General features: G+C 48.2%; 1 protein-coding gene across 4 annotated transcripts in view; it reads left to right on the top strand.

Annotated features, from left to right (window-relative positions):
- Positions 1–13058, top strand: part of LOC105234237 (uncharacterized) — a 276684-nt gene that overhangs the window by 232595 nt on the left and 31031 nt on the right. For 3 of the 4 annotated variants that reach the window (XM_049448650.1, XM_049448649.1, XM_049448651.1), the window contains one exon: positions 448–12138. The exons of the other annotated variant lie outside the window; for it this stretch is intronic. In XM_049448650.1, coding sequence (XP_049304607.1) covers positions 448–12138 — 11691 coding nt within the window. The remainder of the gene's footprint in view (positions 1–447; positions 12139–13058) is intronic. 4 annotated transcript variants of the gene reach the window in all.

Below are 13058 nucleotides of genomic sequence, written 5' to 3'. Positions count from 1 at the left end.
TTTCTATGATTAATCATGCACAATATGTAACGCTTCTGTAGTAAATAACTTTATCAATTTATGTATATATGTATGTATGTAATTGTTCTTGAAATTTATCAATATTTAAAATAAGTAAGTATTTTGCGGTTATGTGTATTTAAAATATTATTAATAACTGTAAAGTAGAAAAATAACAACACAGGTGCTGGTAGTTCGTGATGTATACCATTAACTAACAAAAAACGGTGACGGCTTCCAAGAAAAAGTTAACTAAAAATAGTGAAACTTATTAAAGTGCCTAATACTTACTAATAAATGGTGTGCTTTATAAAAAAAAACTAACGGTAATGGGAGGACATGTACTCACACAGACAACATGGGCTTTGGCTAACTAAACCACTCAACTTTGCAAACAAATTCAAACTAGCAACTGACCGCTTTCCGTGCTCCTTTCACTCCGCACAGATGCCTACGACATGGAGACCTCCTCCGAATTGGAATTAAAATCGATAACATTCAATCACCAACACTACAATGTGGACGCGGAAGAATTTAAGCTCGTCTTCATTAACTCCTCCGACTCATCGTCCTCCGGCAAGGATGAGGAATTCGAGGATAGCAGCTCCACCACTTCATCCACACACAACTACAGCAGCATTACGATAGACGATTGCGATTGGGATTACTTTGAGCCGTCAATGATTTGCACCAGCGGCTCTATAACCAAACAAATCATCTACTCACCGTGCGCCTCGCCGTTGGTCACGCGTCGCAACGCCGTAATGCGTGACTTTAAGTCTAGCGAGAGCACCGCCTCGCCCACCGAATCGCCACTGCTTTACCGCAAATCGCTTGTCTATTGTCCGCGCATACGCGAAAGTGACACCGGCACCGATGAGGAGCTGCTCATGCAAGGTGAAAGTTCTTCACAAACCAGCTCCGATGGCTATTTCGTGCGTGCACCAAACGCCGGCACGCCAAACGTCAGTGCGACTGGTCGTCAGCAGCAGCAGCCGCAACAGCAACATCATCAGTTGAGCATGAAGACACGCATCAAAACGCGTTTTGTGGGCAAAGAAAGCAAACATCACCATCATCATCATCACTATCGACATCATCATCATGCCGCGGCCAAGCAAATACAGGAGAACACAGCCACAACGCCATTGGGTGTCTGTAGTTGTGGTGGCGTTACACCGGCGCCGCTTACCGCACCGCCGCAGCCACAACCGCAATATGTGCCCATACCGGTGCCGGTGCCGATACCAGTGCCCATGGCCGCCTTTCACAGCTGGCACCCCAACGAACTGTTGAAGGGCGCAGCTAATACGCATGCCGCCAGCCATTCAGACATACTCAACATTATGGACAAAGATGAGCAATTGCGCGCCTCGCTGCAGAAGCTCTGGTGCACAGCAGGACCCGGTTTGGCGCAGCACACCGACGAAGCGGCCAACAATCTACAAGCAGCCGCTGCGGCGGCAGTGGTGGCAGCCTATTCGAATGCGGCCAACTATCAACAGCTGAGCGTCGGCAAATCCGGTGAACTAACTGTTGATGAAGGTGGCGGCGGCGGCGCGCCTTTGTTGGGTATGCAGGCAAGACTGGCGCGCGCCGGTTTCAAGTCATCCACGCCAGAACTGAGCGCCTCCATGTATTCGCAGGCTTCGTCATCGGGGTATGGCACAACCGCCACAGCTGGCAGTTTGGAGACGTTGACCAGCAGTGGTTTGGGTGAATTCGGTAGTTTAAGCCGGTTTGCGGCAAACAGCCTGCAGCAACAGCAAACAATCTACCAACAACAACCACAACAACAACTAAATAATAACAACAACTTTGGCTCACAAACCACAAACAACGCTGCCACCAACACATTAATGGTGCAGCAGCAATCCACAGCTGTCAGTCAAGAAAGCAACAAAACACCAAGTTATACCAACACAAACAACGGCAACAACTACAACAGCAGTATTGAAGCTAAATGCGGCGAGCAGTTGGCGTTTGGTTTGCGCGAACCACCAATATTAGTAGCAACAAAACCGTCGACGCGTTCGAGTCGTGTATTCAGTGAGACGGATCAGCACGTTTTTGCCGAGGTGAACGCGTGTGAAACACTTGAAAATGAAACGCCCACATTTGTAGATGGCCAGCGCACAACAAGAGCAACAACAACAACACACTATAGTGATTATAAAAAAGTACGGAGTCGTGCGCGCAGTACCGATAAACAGCAGCAACAGCTTTTACAACAACCGAACGTTGATATCGAAATTTCCGCGAACGCTTCTGTTGATAAGCGCAGCCACTGCGAAAGCGCTGCGGACGCTGAGGGCATAGAAGAGGAAGCAACCGCCGCTGAATGGCAATTATTAGCAAATAGTTGCACATCTACTAATAGCGCTAGCCAGCGCTTCCCAGAAAATAACAAACAACAACAACAACAACAGCAAAAGTTATCATTAAAAACAGCTGAAAAAAGTGTGGAGCCAAACGAGTTTGCGCATTTGCAAGAAAAACTTGCAGGCGGACAGGTAGGCCGCGAAGAAACAAACAGCGGCTATGTTAAAACTTGTACTGCCATACGCACGGCAAACATAGTTAACCAACAAAAACAACAACAATACAAGACAAACAGCAACTACAACCATAAGAGCAATAGCAAAGACCAGAAAAATAAAGCTAATATTAATAGTGACACAGACCGAGACTGGAGCAGCGCGCTTGCTGAAAAGACGAATGAGACGTCGCTGTCGTCGTCGTCATCATCGTCATCGTCGTCGTCACGGAGTGACCAGAATATAAAACAAACAAATAGCAACGCGCTAGCCGCCAAACAAGTCGTGAAAACAACAAAACCAACATCAACCATACCAATTGCTTTGCAGAGAACAGCAAAAGGTGTAACAAGAAAAAGCGCCGACGTTGAAGTAAATTCGGCAGCGCGCCTATCGGTCGCAGCATCAGCGCGCAGCTGCAGTCAGAGCAGCGATCCCCTGGTAGAACAAGCAGCGGCGGCGGCGCCGTATTGCTATGACGACGACGAGCTAAGTGACGGTGAGCAAAGCTTAAGCACAAGTCCGGCGACGCAATGTTGTAGTCACACGGTTAAAGTAGAAAAAGCAACAGCAGGCAAACAAAATCAATATAAACTTAAGGTAGCCAACAACAAAAGCGCAGCGGCAAGAACTCGTTTGGCGAACGGCGTGGACGCTAGCACTTATAGTAATTCCACCACCACCACCACCACTTGGACTAACCACAACACCAGTGGCGGCAGCAATAGTGCTTTGCACGTCAGCGCTGACAACGCTGACACGGAGGAAAAGGTGGTTGTTTCGCGGAGCGGAAATAGTGATGTTGGTAAAGCGCACAGCGTCAGCGCGACAACTAACTATGTGCATGACGCCAACAGCGCCGTTGAAGACGTGAAAGGAATTGAGCCAAGCGCTGGCAGCAAGCGTCAGCGCGTAGCTGAAACTAGTTATCGTCTGAGCACTAAAGCGAGCACTTGTAAGACTGCAGCGAAGGCGAACAGAACTACGGCAGAACGATCACAACAACAGCTGCAGGAAAATGTCGAATTACTTTTGTTAATACCACTCAAGGAAGAAGAAAATCTTTTCGAAAACCAACAAGCGTTCTTCCAGCAATTCAATAATACTACAAAGAAGCGCGGCAAACAAACGAAATCTTACAGCGCCATGATTTCGATTGGTAAATTGAAGAGCGATGCCACAACGGCTGGCGGCTATCTACAAAGTGAAAATGTATTCTCGTCTTCAGATGCCGAATCGGCAGATAGCGGCGATACAGATACAGATTTGAGTGACAGTAACGAAAAGGAATACAAATCAAAGAGCCGCACATCCACAGCCGCAGGAGCTGCGTCCGGCGCGCGACGCTCTGTACAGCGCAGTTATGACATCGCCAGTGTGGCGGGCATCGAAGCGCTCATTGTCAGTCATTTGGACGATGATGTTGAGGATGGCGACGCATTGGCGACCAGCGCCGCTGACGAACCATATGCGCGCGTTAGGCGCACACATTCACGTAGTTCCGCCACTTCTGCAAAGGATCAGAATACCAATACGAGCAGTGAGAATACAACAACCAATAGCTCAAGCTCTTCCGAATCGATCGACACCGATGACACGGGCACCATAGCCGATAGGCGACCCAAAAGCAAACATTTCTCTAAAGTATTCGTGGTGAACCCGGTGCCACGCGCGCACCGCCGACGTGGCGCTTCGACATCTAGCGAAAATGATTCACAATCATCGGATGCCAATCTCGAAGACTCATCCGACAATGATACGGACACTGAGCGTCCCGATTGTGGCATTGTCTTGAATTCGGTGAAGGTCATTAGTGAGGAAGAGGCGGGCGCAACGGCAAGCGGCTGGCATATGGCGGATGAAAGTGAGAGTGATGATACAAGCACAAGCGACAATGAACGGAATGCGCATAATGATGCTGAGTATCAAAGCGACAATGATAATGATGATGATGATGACGGTGACGCTGATGTTGCCGTTAATAAACGTATGTGCAAGGCAGTCAAAAGTGAACGCGGACATGTTGCTGGCAAATATGTGGCAACATCGGCCGATGAGATTGCCAATTGTATTATTGTCGTTGGCGGCGAAACCGATAATGAAGCGAACGGTAATGGCGGTGTGGTGTTGCATGCAATGCGTCTGTTGAACGACGAAGAGGCGGAGCGGCAAGCGCTGGGCGAACGCGAACGCGAACGGGAACGTAAAAAGTGCATGGCGACGGCGTCGGGCAGTAGTAATAGAGCGCGCGCTATTGGTGGCACAGTTAGCAAGAAAGTGGCAAGTGAGACAGACATGGCTAGCGCCAATGGCAACAAAAACATAAGCAAAAACACAGAAAGCAACAAAAACGCTGAAGAAAGCCACATGCAATGCAGAAAATCAAGCGATCGTACAACGCAACAATTAGAGCAATTAAAAGCAGCACACGCCGATACAAACGAGAAAACAACAGCAATGAAAACAGTTTTTACAACAATGGCAGCAAAAAATCAAGCAGAAATTAAAACAGATTTAGATAGCAAAACAGCTGTTGCAATGCCAAAACATGCCACAACAGACACACCAGCAGACGCGCCAACGATTTCATTTGATTTCAGCGCAACAACAAAAACAAACAAATGCTTTGAAGATACTGGCGAAACGCTGATGCGCGCTGATGGTGCTGGCGTAAGCGCACCAACAACAACTGCACACGATTGGGAAATAGACACGCAAGAAGCCTGCGATGAATTGCATAGCATTTCAAACGACGTTAATCGCCTGTTGGCGCTAACAAAACAGAACTCAGAGCTCGAACTGAAATTGCAAAAATTACGACGCGGCGTACAAGAAATCAACAAAGACCATCTGTCTTCGGCCAACACCATTGAAGGCGCGCTGTTGGATTACACATCCGCTACTACAATTACGCCGCCTAGCATTTCAAAGTCTTCTTCCACCGACGCAGCGACGGTGACACCTGAGCGCGGTTTAAGCGATGACGACAATGGCGCGGCACAGAACAATACAGAAGCGCACAAAAGCGATGACGCGCGCGCCATTGCTGCTGCTTGCAATGATGACGCAACTAATAGGGACGCGCACAGTGTTAGCGGTGACGGAGGCGGCAACGAAGTGAGCGGTGCGCGACCACTGGCGGCAGCTGGTTTTGCACGCGGCGACGAAACGCGAGCACAGCGCCAACAGCATTACGAGTGCGATATGGTTGTGCATGAAGCTAAAAATAGTTTGCAAACAGGTTGTGGTGCTACTACTACAACAAGTACAAAAGAAACAACTAGAACAACAGCAAACAATACAAAGCTTGCGACTACAACAATGGGGGAAGCAATAATTGGTGGAAACGAAGTACTTGCAGCGAATGTAAAAATGCTGAGTGCCGACGAGGCGGCTGAGGTAGAGGGACAGGCGCGCAACAACAAAGCAAATGAGTGCAACAATAGCGCGGCACAGGAACACGCCAAAGTGGAGGAGCAAAATACAGAAATAAATCAAGAAAATGAAAAAGTACTTGAGCAACAACGTGCTGCAGAGCAACAAAACGCAGAGAAGGCGCTGAAGGTGGACCATCGCGCTGTATGTGAGCCGCGCCGCTTGACTGCCGCTCAGGTTGAAGAAACAGGTAAAGAGCGCCAGACTTCCGAGAAACGCGCAAGTAATTCTAATGAAAAAGAAACGCTAAATGTGACTGAAATTGAAGAAGTAGAAAAACAACAACAACAAAACGCTGACAATACTACGGTGACGAAAGGCGATAATCGCATTGTTGCTTGCGATGAAAACAAAGAAGAAGGTGAGGATAACAGCACACAAACGGCAAACTTAAAACAAAAGCAAAACAAAAAGATAACAACAACAACTGCAGAGCAACTACAAAAGGTGGCACTTCAAGCAGATAATAAAACTGAAGAAGCGCATGTAAATGAGCCGCCGACAACGACAAACAAAAGGCCAACAACACCAAGCGCGAACGAGCTGGAACACAGGAAAACAGGTATTAGCACAGGTACGAGCCAAACAGCTGAGCAGTGCGCCAATGTAAACTACAAGCAAAGCAAAGAAAACATAGTAAAAGATAAAGTTGAAGAAAAAACGGTTGTAGAAGAAGAAAGCGAAGAAGAGTACTTACAGCCACTACAGCGACCAGCATGGCTGGGAAGATTCAGCGAAGCGTGCAAAACGACAACTAATGAACTAGCGCCGCCGCAATCGCTCTCCGGCTGCTTTATGGACTCGCTAGAGCCAACGAGTATGCCAGCAACTACAACTAATAACACAGCGCCAACAACAATAAACAACGCAAATGCACTTGCGAAAAGCGACGAGCAAAGGCATAAAACACCTGAGCAAAGTGTTTACCAAGCCACGCATATGTTGAGTGACGGCGCGGCAGCGCAGTCGCCAGCAGCAGTGGCTTGGCATCCAACACTGGAAGTGCAAGCGTGCGCGCAGGTAGCTGAAGAGTTGAGTTTGCAAATTAACGACACGGCAGAAGAGCGTCAGCTGGCTTGTGAGAGCGGGGCGAGTGACGCGCCAGCTGAGATAGCAACATCAAAAGCAATAATTCACAACAATGAAGAGCACGAACATAGAAACGTCACTACATACACTAAAAACAACAACAAAAACAACGACGATGACAATACCGTCAATGAAGTGGCTAACATCGTGTCGACGCGTTCGGGCCGAGCTCAGGTGAACGCTGCTGCGACAGCGGCCGTGGAAGTCGTACGCGCAGCGTCCGCTAGTGTTTTGGCCAACTCGTTGTGTTTAGTTGAAAATGAAATGTTAAACGCGAAAGACCGCAACGACGGTGACGGTGACGGTGCTGGTGATAGTGAGTTCGATAGTGACGGTGTTGTTTTGTCAAATTCTACACAAAGTGGCAGTGCAATTTTACAAATACGCGACAAGCAAAGTGCACAAGCACAAAGCGTAGAAAACGAACGCAAACAAGGTGAAGAAGATAAACCGCGCGAAGTGGCGTTAGTGCAAAATAAATCAAATAATAATAACAACAACACACAAGTTGGTAGTAATAGTGTAAGCGCGTGTGTTTTAAGTGTGGAAAAGCGCGAAGCGGCGCATAGTGCTAACGAAGACGAAGACAACGAGAATCAACAAAAGTCTGGCAAAATAGAAAATAATAGCCACAACGATAAAAGTGTTACAAAAGCCAATCATAAAGTTAACGCCAAAGTTGTGGTAGTGAATAACCAAATAATAGAAAACGCTAGCGAAAAAGGCTACGAGCGCGAGCGTGTACGTGAACGCGGTTACGACGAGCGCGCGGGTCAAGCAGAGAGCACATACTCGTACGACGACGATTACGAGCGCGTAAACGCTTCGAAAGAACAGCTAAATCAAGCGCCCATTATAGCGTCATCAAGCGCTCGCGTGGAATACGCTGAACGCGACATTGGAGCGGTAGTAACAACTGCAGGCGCAGGGGCGGTACACAACACATACGCACCCTATTTTAGTGTCAACAACGAAACCTTTAGTGGTGGGAGACAATTCGATAGTATTTTTGGTGACGCGGCCGCACCCACCACGCGCACGAAATTCAACGGCAATACTGCACCCACAGCGCCGAGCGCGAGTCCCTCCACATCACTTTCGGCCAAATATCGCAGTTTAATCATGATTACTAAAGACAACGGACAAATCGGTAACGGCAATGAACTGCTGGCCAACAGCAATGCCAGCGTTGCATTTGTGGACAAAGCGCATTTGGCCAGCAACAACAACAACACAGCAACCACCACTACCACAACAACAATAACGACAATAGAATCTGCGGCTACACGCGTCAAACAAGCCATACAAACACACGAGAATCGACTTGGTGGTGGTGGTATGGATAGTGCTGATTGTGTTGGTAGCAGCGCGAATGGTGGTAGTATTATACGTTTGAGTGGTTATGAGGCGAACGCGCCGCACAGTAATAGCAGTCATGCAAATCACGTTAGTAGTTCCCCCGCAGTTTCAGCACAGCAAAGAACAAGTTTCAGCGATGTTCGCAGCACAGCCGCAAGAAACGCCAGCAGCGCTAATAACCACAGAGTAGATGGCGCTGATGACTCACTGAAATCGCCTTCCGCCTCGTCCTCCTCCGCGCTGCTGTATGTTTCGTCGCCAGCTGTTCGTAATACGATTAGCAACAACAACAATAATAGCAGGGTGACGTTGTCTTACGACATGAACGCCAGCGAACAGGCACATTTTCCCGTGAATACGGTGGATTTGCTACGCGATCAGAAGATTATCTACGGTGATTTGGAAGAGGAGGATTTCGACAATCTTTCGAATGGCCGTGGCAGCGGACGCAGCAGTAGAGCCGGTGCGGACGACGATGCGGATTTTCTAGATAATGAGCATAATTCGAAGACGAAAGCTGTGTGCTTGGAGGATGGACTAGCGGACGATGACTCTTGGGTAGAGGAAATCAGTCATCGTGGTGATGAAGATTTCGGCGATGACACGACACCAACTGCATCCGATTCGGAGGATCTAAGTATGGATGGCGATGATACTGTTGCGGCGAATGGCATGTTTATCGATCGCGAAGAGGAATTGCGTGGCTACCATCGTTCCACTATTGATTTCACTTTGCATACGATTGTGGAGGAGAGTTGTGAAGAAAGTGAGGTCGCCTCATTGCGTGGCGCTGAAGATTGCGGTGAGGAGTTGGATGAGTTGGAGCGACGCCGACAACGCACCATCAATCATCATAATCGCTTGTCGGCCTCCGATTTGGAAAAGTATTTCTTCTTCGATCTGGGAGATGGCAAAGTGATGAGCTCGATTGACACGCGTGGCGACGACACAGCATCTGAGGTGAGCAGTGAATGTTCGGAAGGCCTCGATTCGCTTGGCGTGTCGGAAGAGAATGCAAACGATAGTAATAGCGCGGCAGAGCTCGCATCATCGCGTTTGGAGAAATACTTTCTCTCTGGTTTCATGGGTTTCAGCGCAAGCGATAAAAATGAATCCGATGAGAGCGGTAGCGTGGGCAGTGACAGTGAAGGTCACCCCAGTCCCAGTCAGCGACGTAAACGTTTGGTACGTGCACGTGGTACACCGCGTTCACATAATTCCTCATTAGACAATCTGCTGGTCGATTCGCAATCCTTGCCTGCCGACTCACTTGAGCCGAGTCTTATGCCATCCACTGCCAGCGATCTGTTAGATTCTTCCGAATCGGAAGCATGCGATGACACCGTACTGCATGTAAGCAGTGGTGGCGAGAAGGCATTCGAGAGCAATTCTTCGGATACGATTAAACGTAAGAAACAAGTGCGTAAGCGTCATGACTCGTTGGATGAGAAGAAACTGCATGACTCAGCCGAGGATGCAGGCAAATCAGGTGGGACAAATGCCGAATGTCGCACACCCACACCCGGCTCCATTAGCAGCGCACAAGCGAAGAAACAGCAACATCATAGCCGTGATAGCGGTTTCGTAGGCAGCAATGACGATCTGCTTAAGTCGCCCGAAACCGAATTGCCAACGACCAGCGCGGCAGTACGTACGAAATCGCCTACAGCGCTGGAACAGATCGAAGAAGTAAAGGAATCGCCACTAAACGTCACTTGTGAAACTATCGTTTTGCCCGAAGTGCGTATTACCACGCCAAACGACTCAACAACAACACTGCAGCCAGACGGGCTTACGCTTAAGCCACCACTGCCACCCACAGCCAATGCAAGTTTGGTGCGAAAGGATAGTTTCAACAATTGGAGCTCGGATGAAGAGACCAACTTGATGATGTCGAAGATGCGTCAGTTCTTCAAAACACTTGTGGTCGCCACTGCCAATGCGCAGCAGAATTATGGTTCTGCGAATAACTCAAAGGGTACAACACCCAATCAAACCACACCTATTTCGGTGCGACGCATGAAGACGAGACCACAATTAGCATATTTCGAGAATGAGCTCACACGCTTGATGAAAACAGTGCCGGGCATAAATGATGAACAAGTGCGCGAAATTGTCGAATACTTGAGCAGTGAAGATACGTGGTCCGACTCATGCGACTCTTCCGATTATACCAGCTCCGATCTCGAAGGCAGCAATCGTCGTAAAGGCGAATTAAAGGAGCAAATCTCCGCAAGTTGCCAACAAATTATAAACAAATTCGAGATAGACGAGGAAGGTGATCGCGGAGACGGCGGCCTGCTTGAGGTCGATACACACGGACTGAATCCGGACACAGCGCTGGTATATCAGAAATTAGTGGCGTCATTCTCAAAAATCGCTGTGGGAAATGCAAATAATACAACTACAACGCAAGCCACGGTTGAGCTGCCACCAGCCAGCGCAGAGGACGTCGACACAAAGCGCACTGTGGAAGAAGATCAAATTTCAACCGGAAGCACACAAAGCGTAGAACGTTCTCCGCAACTGTTTGCCAAGGTAATGCAGCACATCGGCACACGGCTTGTCGCGCTTATGCACGAGGTGAACAGCGGTAATGATTCGCACGGCACCAATTCACCAATTGCACCACAACGCAACCACCACAAACGACTACAAGCCAAAATATCCATTACTACCACGGAGGATGAAGAAGAGAGCCCCTCAGAGAGTGGCGACCAAGCGAAATCGGCGCGTAACACACATCACACAACACAACAACAACATTTCGCATATCAACACCACCTACACCAGCCGCATAATTTGTCACATCAAACGAAATCGAACAAAGCGCTACAGGATGAAGCGAATAATCTCGCACGTAGCAAATCACACGATCTACTGCTCGACTCAGCCTCGACATCGGCAGCATGTAGCAGCAGCGTAAGCGGTAGCAGTACAGGGGCGACACGTCCACACCATCATCAGTCGAGCAGCGGTGTCAGCGATACCGCCGGCGAGGAGTGTGGCGTCGCCAGCGATTATGAACGTTTCTCGTGGCGCGGTAGTTTTGAATCGGCATTACTGGCTAATGGCGATTCCAGAACGAAACTCAGTCAACTCGATCGTGACAACTCATCGTCTGCGTCCGCTTTGGCCGTTGCAAAGCGTCGTTCGGCAGGTGATCTGTTGTTCAACCACAAGAGTATGAGTCGCGAGCAACTAGATCGTGTGCGCTCGTGCGGCAGCATTGGTGGCGGCGATGAACGACATCAAGAGCTGGAGGCATCACCGGCCAAACCCTGGGTTACCAACAATGATTGCAAGGATGTGCGACGCTCGAGCGTGCCAGATGCCATCTACGAATCGGATTCTTCGGATGAGGACACATTCGGTGCGCGTTCAACATTACCGCGTAGCTTAAATGGTGTTACGCAAGTGGCCAGCACTAACTCATTGCCACGTCTACCCACTACAAGTATGGGCGCCACAGCTGCGTCGAATGTCAGCGTCAGCGCTGCACAAACCACAATCGCCACCTCGACGCCGCTCACCAAATCGCAAGGCGCGCTCAACTACAGCTCCGGTGGTAGCGCGAAGAGCGCGCGTTATCGTTCACCGAGCTTGGCGAGTCGCGCCAGCGCATCCTTGAGCGCGAAAAAGTCCAGCGCCAGCTTGGGTTTGCAACATTTCCTTTACTCGAAGCGTGATGCGCGCAAGCGCTTGAATATGTCGGGCGGTAAGCGCACTTTTATTTTTATTTTCATTTTAATTTTACATGTGTATTTATATATTAGTTAACTATTCCGCGGTATATCAGTTTATTTTAGCTATAAAAATGCTTATCAGTTAGGTGTGAAATATGTGAAAGCATAATTACAATTATCTTGTATGAAATTAACTTTTATTGACTTGGGCTTTCGGTGTTTTTTTTTTTTTTTTTTTTGAGGTTTTCAAAAGCGTTGTGTCATATAAAAGTTGACAGCGTGAAACGCTTCGTTGCATTTTGTTGACTTTCGCTCTAAACAGCTGTAATCAAGTGGCGCAGCTGCGATCGCTACGCGCGCGCTACTTAGGGCTAGCAATTAATTGCTGATAAATATTTAAAAGGTCAATAACTGTGTTGCATAAGCGCGCAATGGAAAATTCGAAGCTGTCTGATGCTTTCACTCACAAAAAAATAATAATTTTTTTATATTTACACAAGTTCATTATAACTTTCCGCCCCTTTTGTAGTCGCAGCTGCATTTACCTACTTCAAAGTCACCACCAGCCAAGCGCAGTCTCTGAAATAGTCATAAGCGCTTACATATATATAAGTCAAACTTTTCCTATTTACACGCTTAAGCGCCACAGCGACACATACACCATCTTGGCCCAGTATTGCGTCGTTGCGTCGAAAGCGCGCACCGCTTGACGAAAAGCTAAAACAAAACGAAAAAATGCGCGCTTTTAAACGCAATCAAGGTCAATTAACTGTTCCCAAATTAAGCGTGTCTCTTTGAGTGCTTGCGGGCCAAAAGGTTTATAAATTATATTGCACACAAGCACATACACACACACACACATACGTGTTTATGGCTGTAAGCGCAGAACTAGCAAAATGCCAAAAAGAAATACAACAACTGCGCAGCTTTCAAGCGATTCTGTGTACGCGTC

This window comes from Bactrocera dorsalis, chromosome 2 (assembly GCF_023373825.1).
Source record: "Bactrocera dorsalis isolate Fly_Bdor chromosome 2, ASM2337382v1, whole genome shotgun sequence".
NCBI lineage: Eukaryota > Metazoa > Arthropoda > Insecta > Diptera > Tephritidae > Bactrocera > Bactrocera dorsalis.
This window is presented reverse-complemented; position numbering and strand designations above follow the sequence as displayed.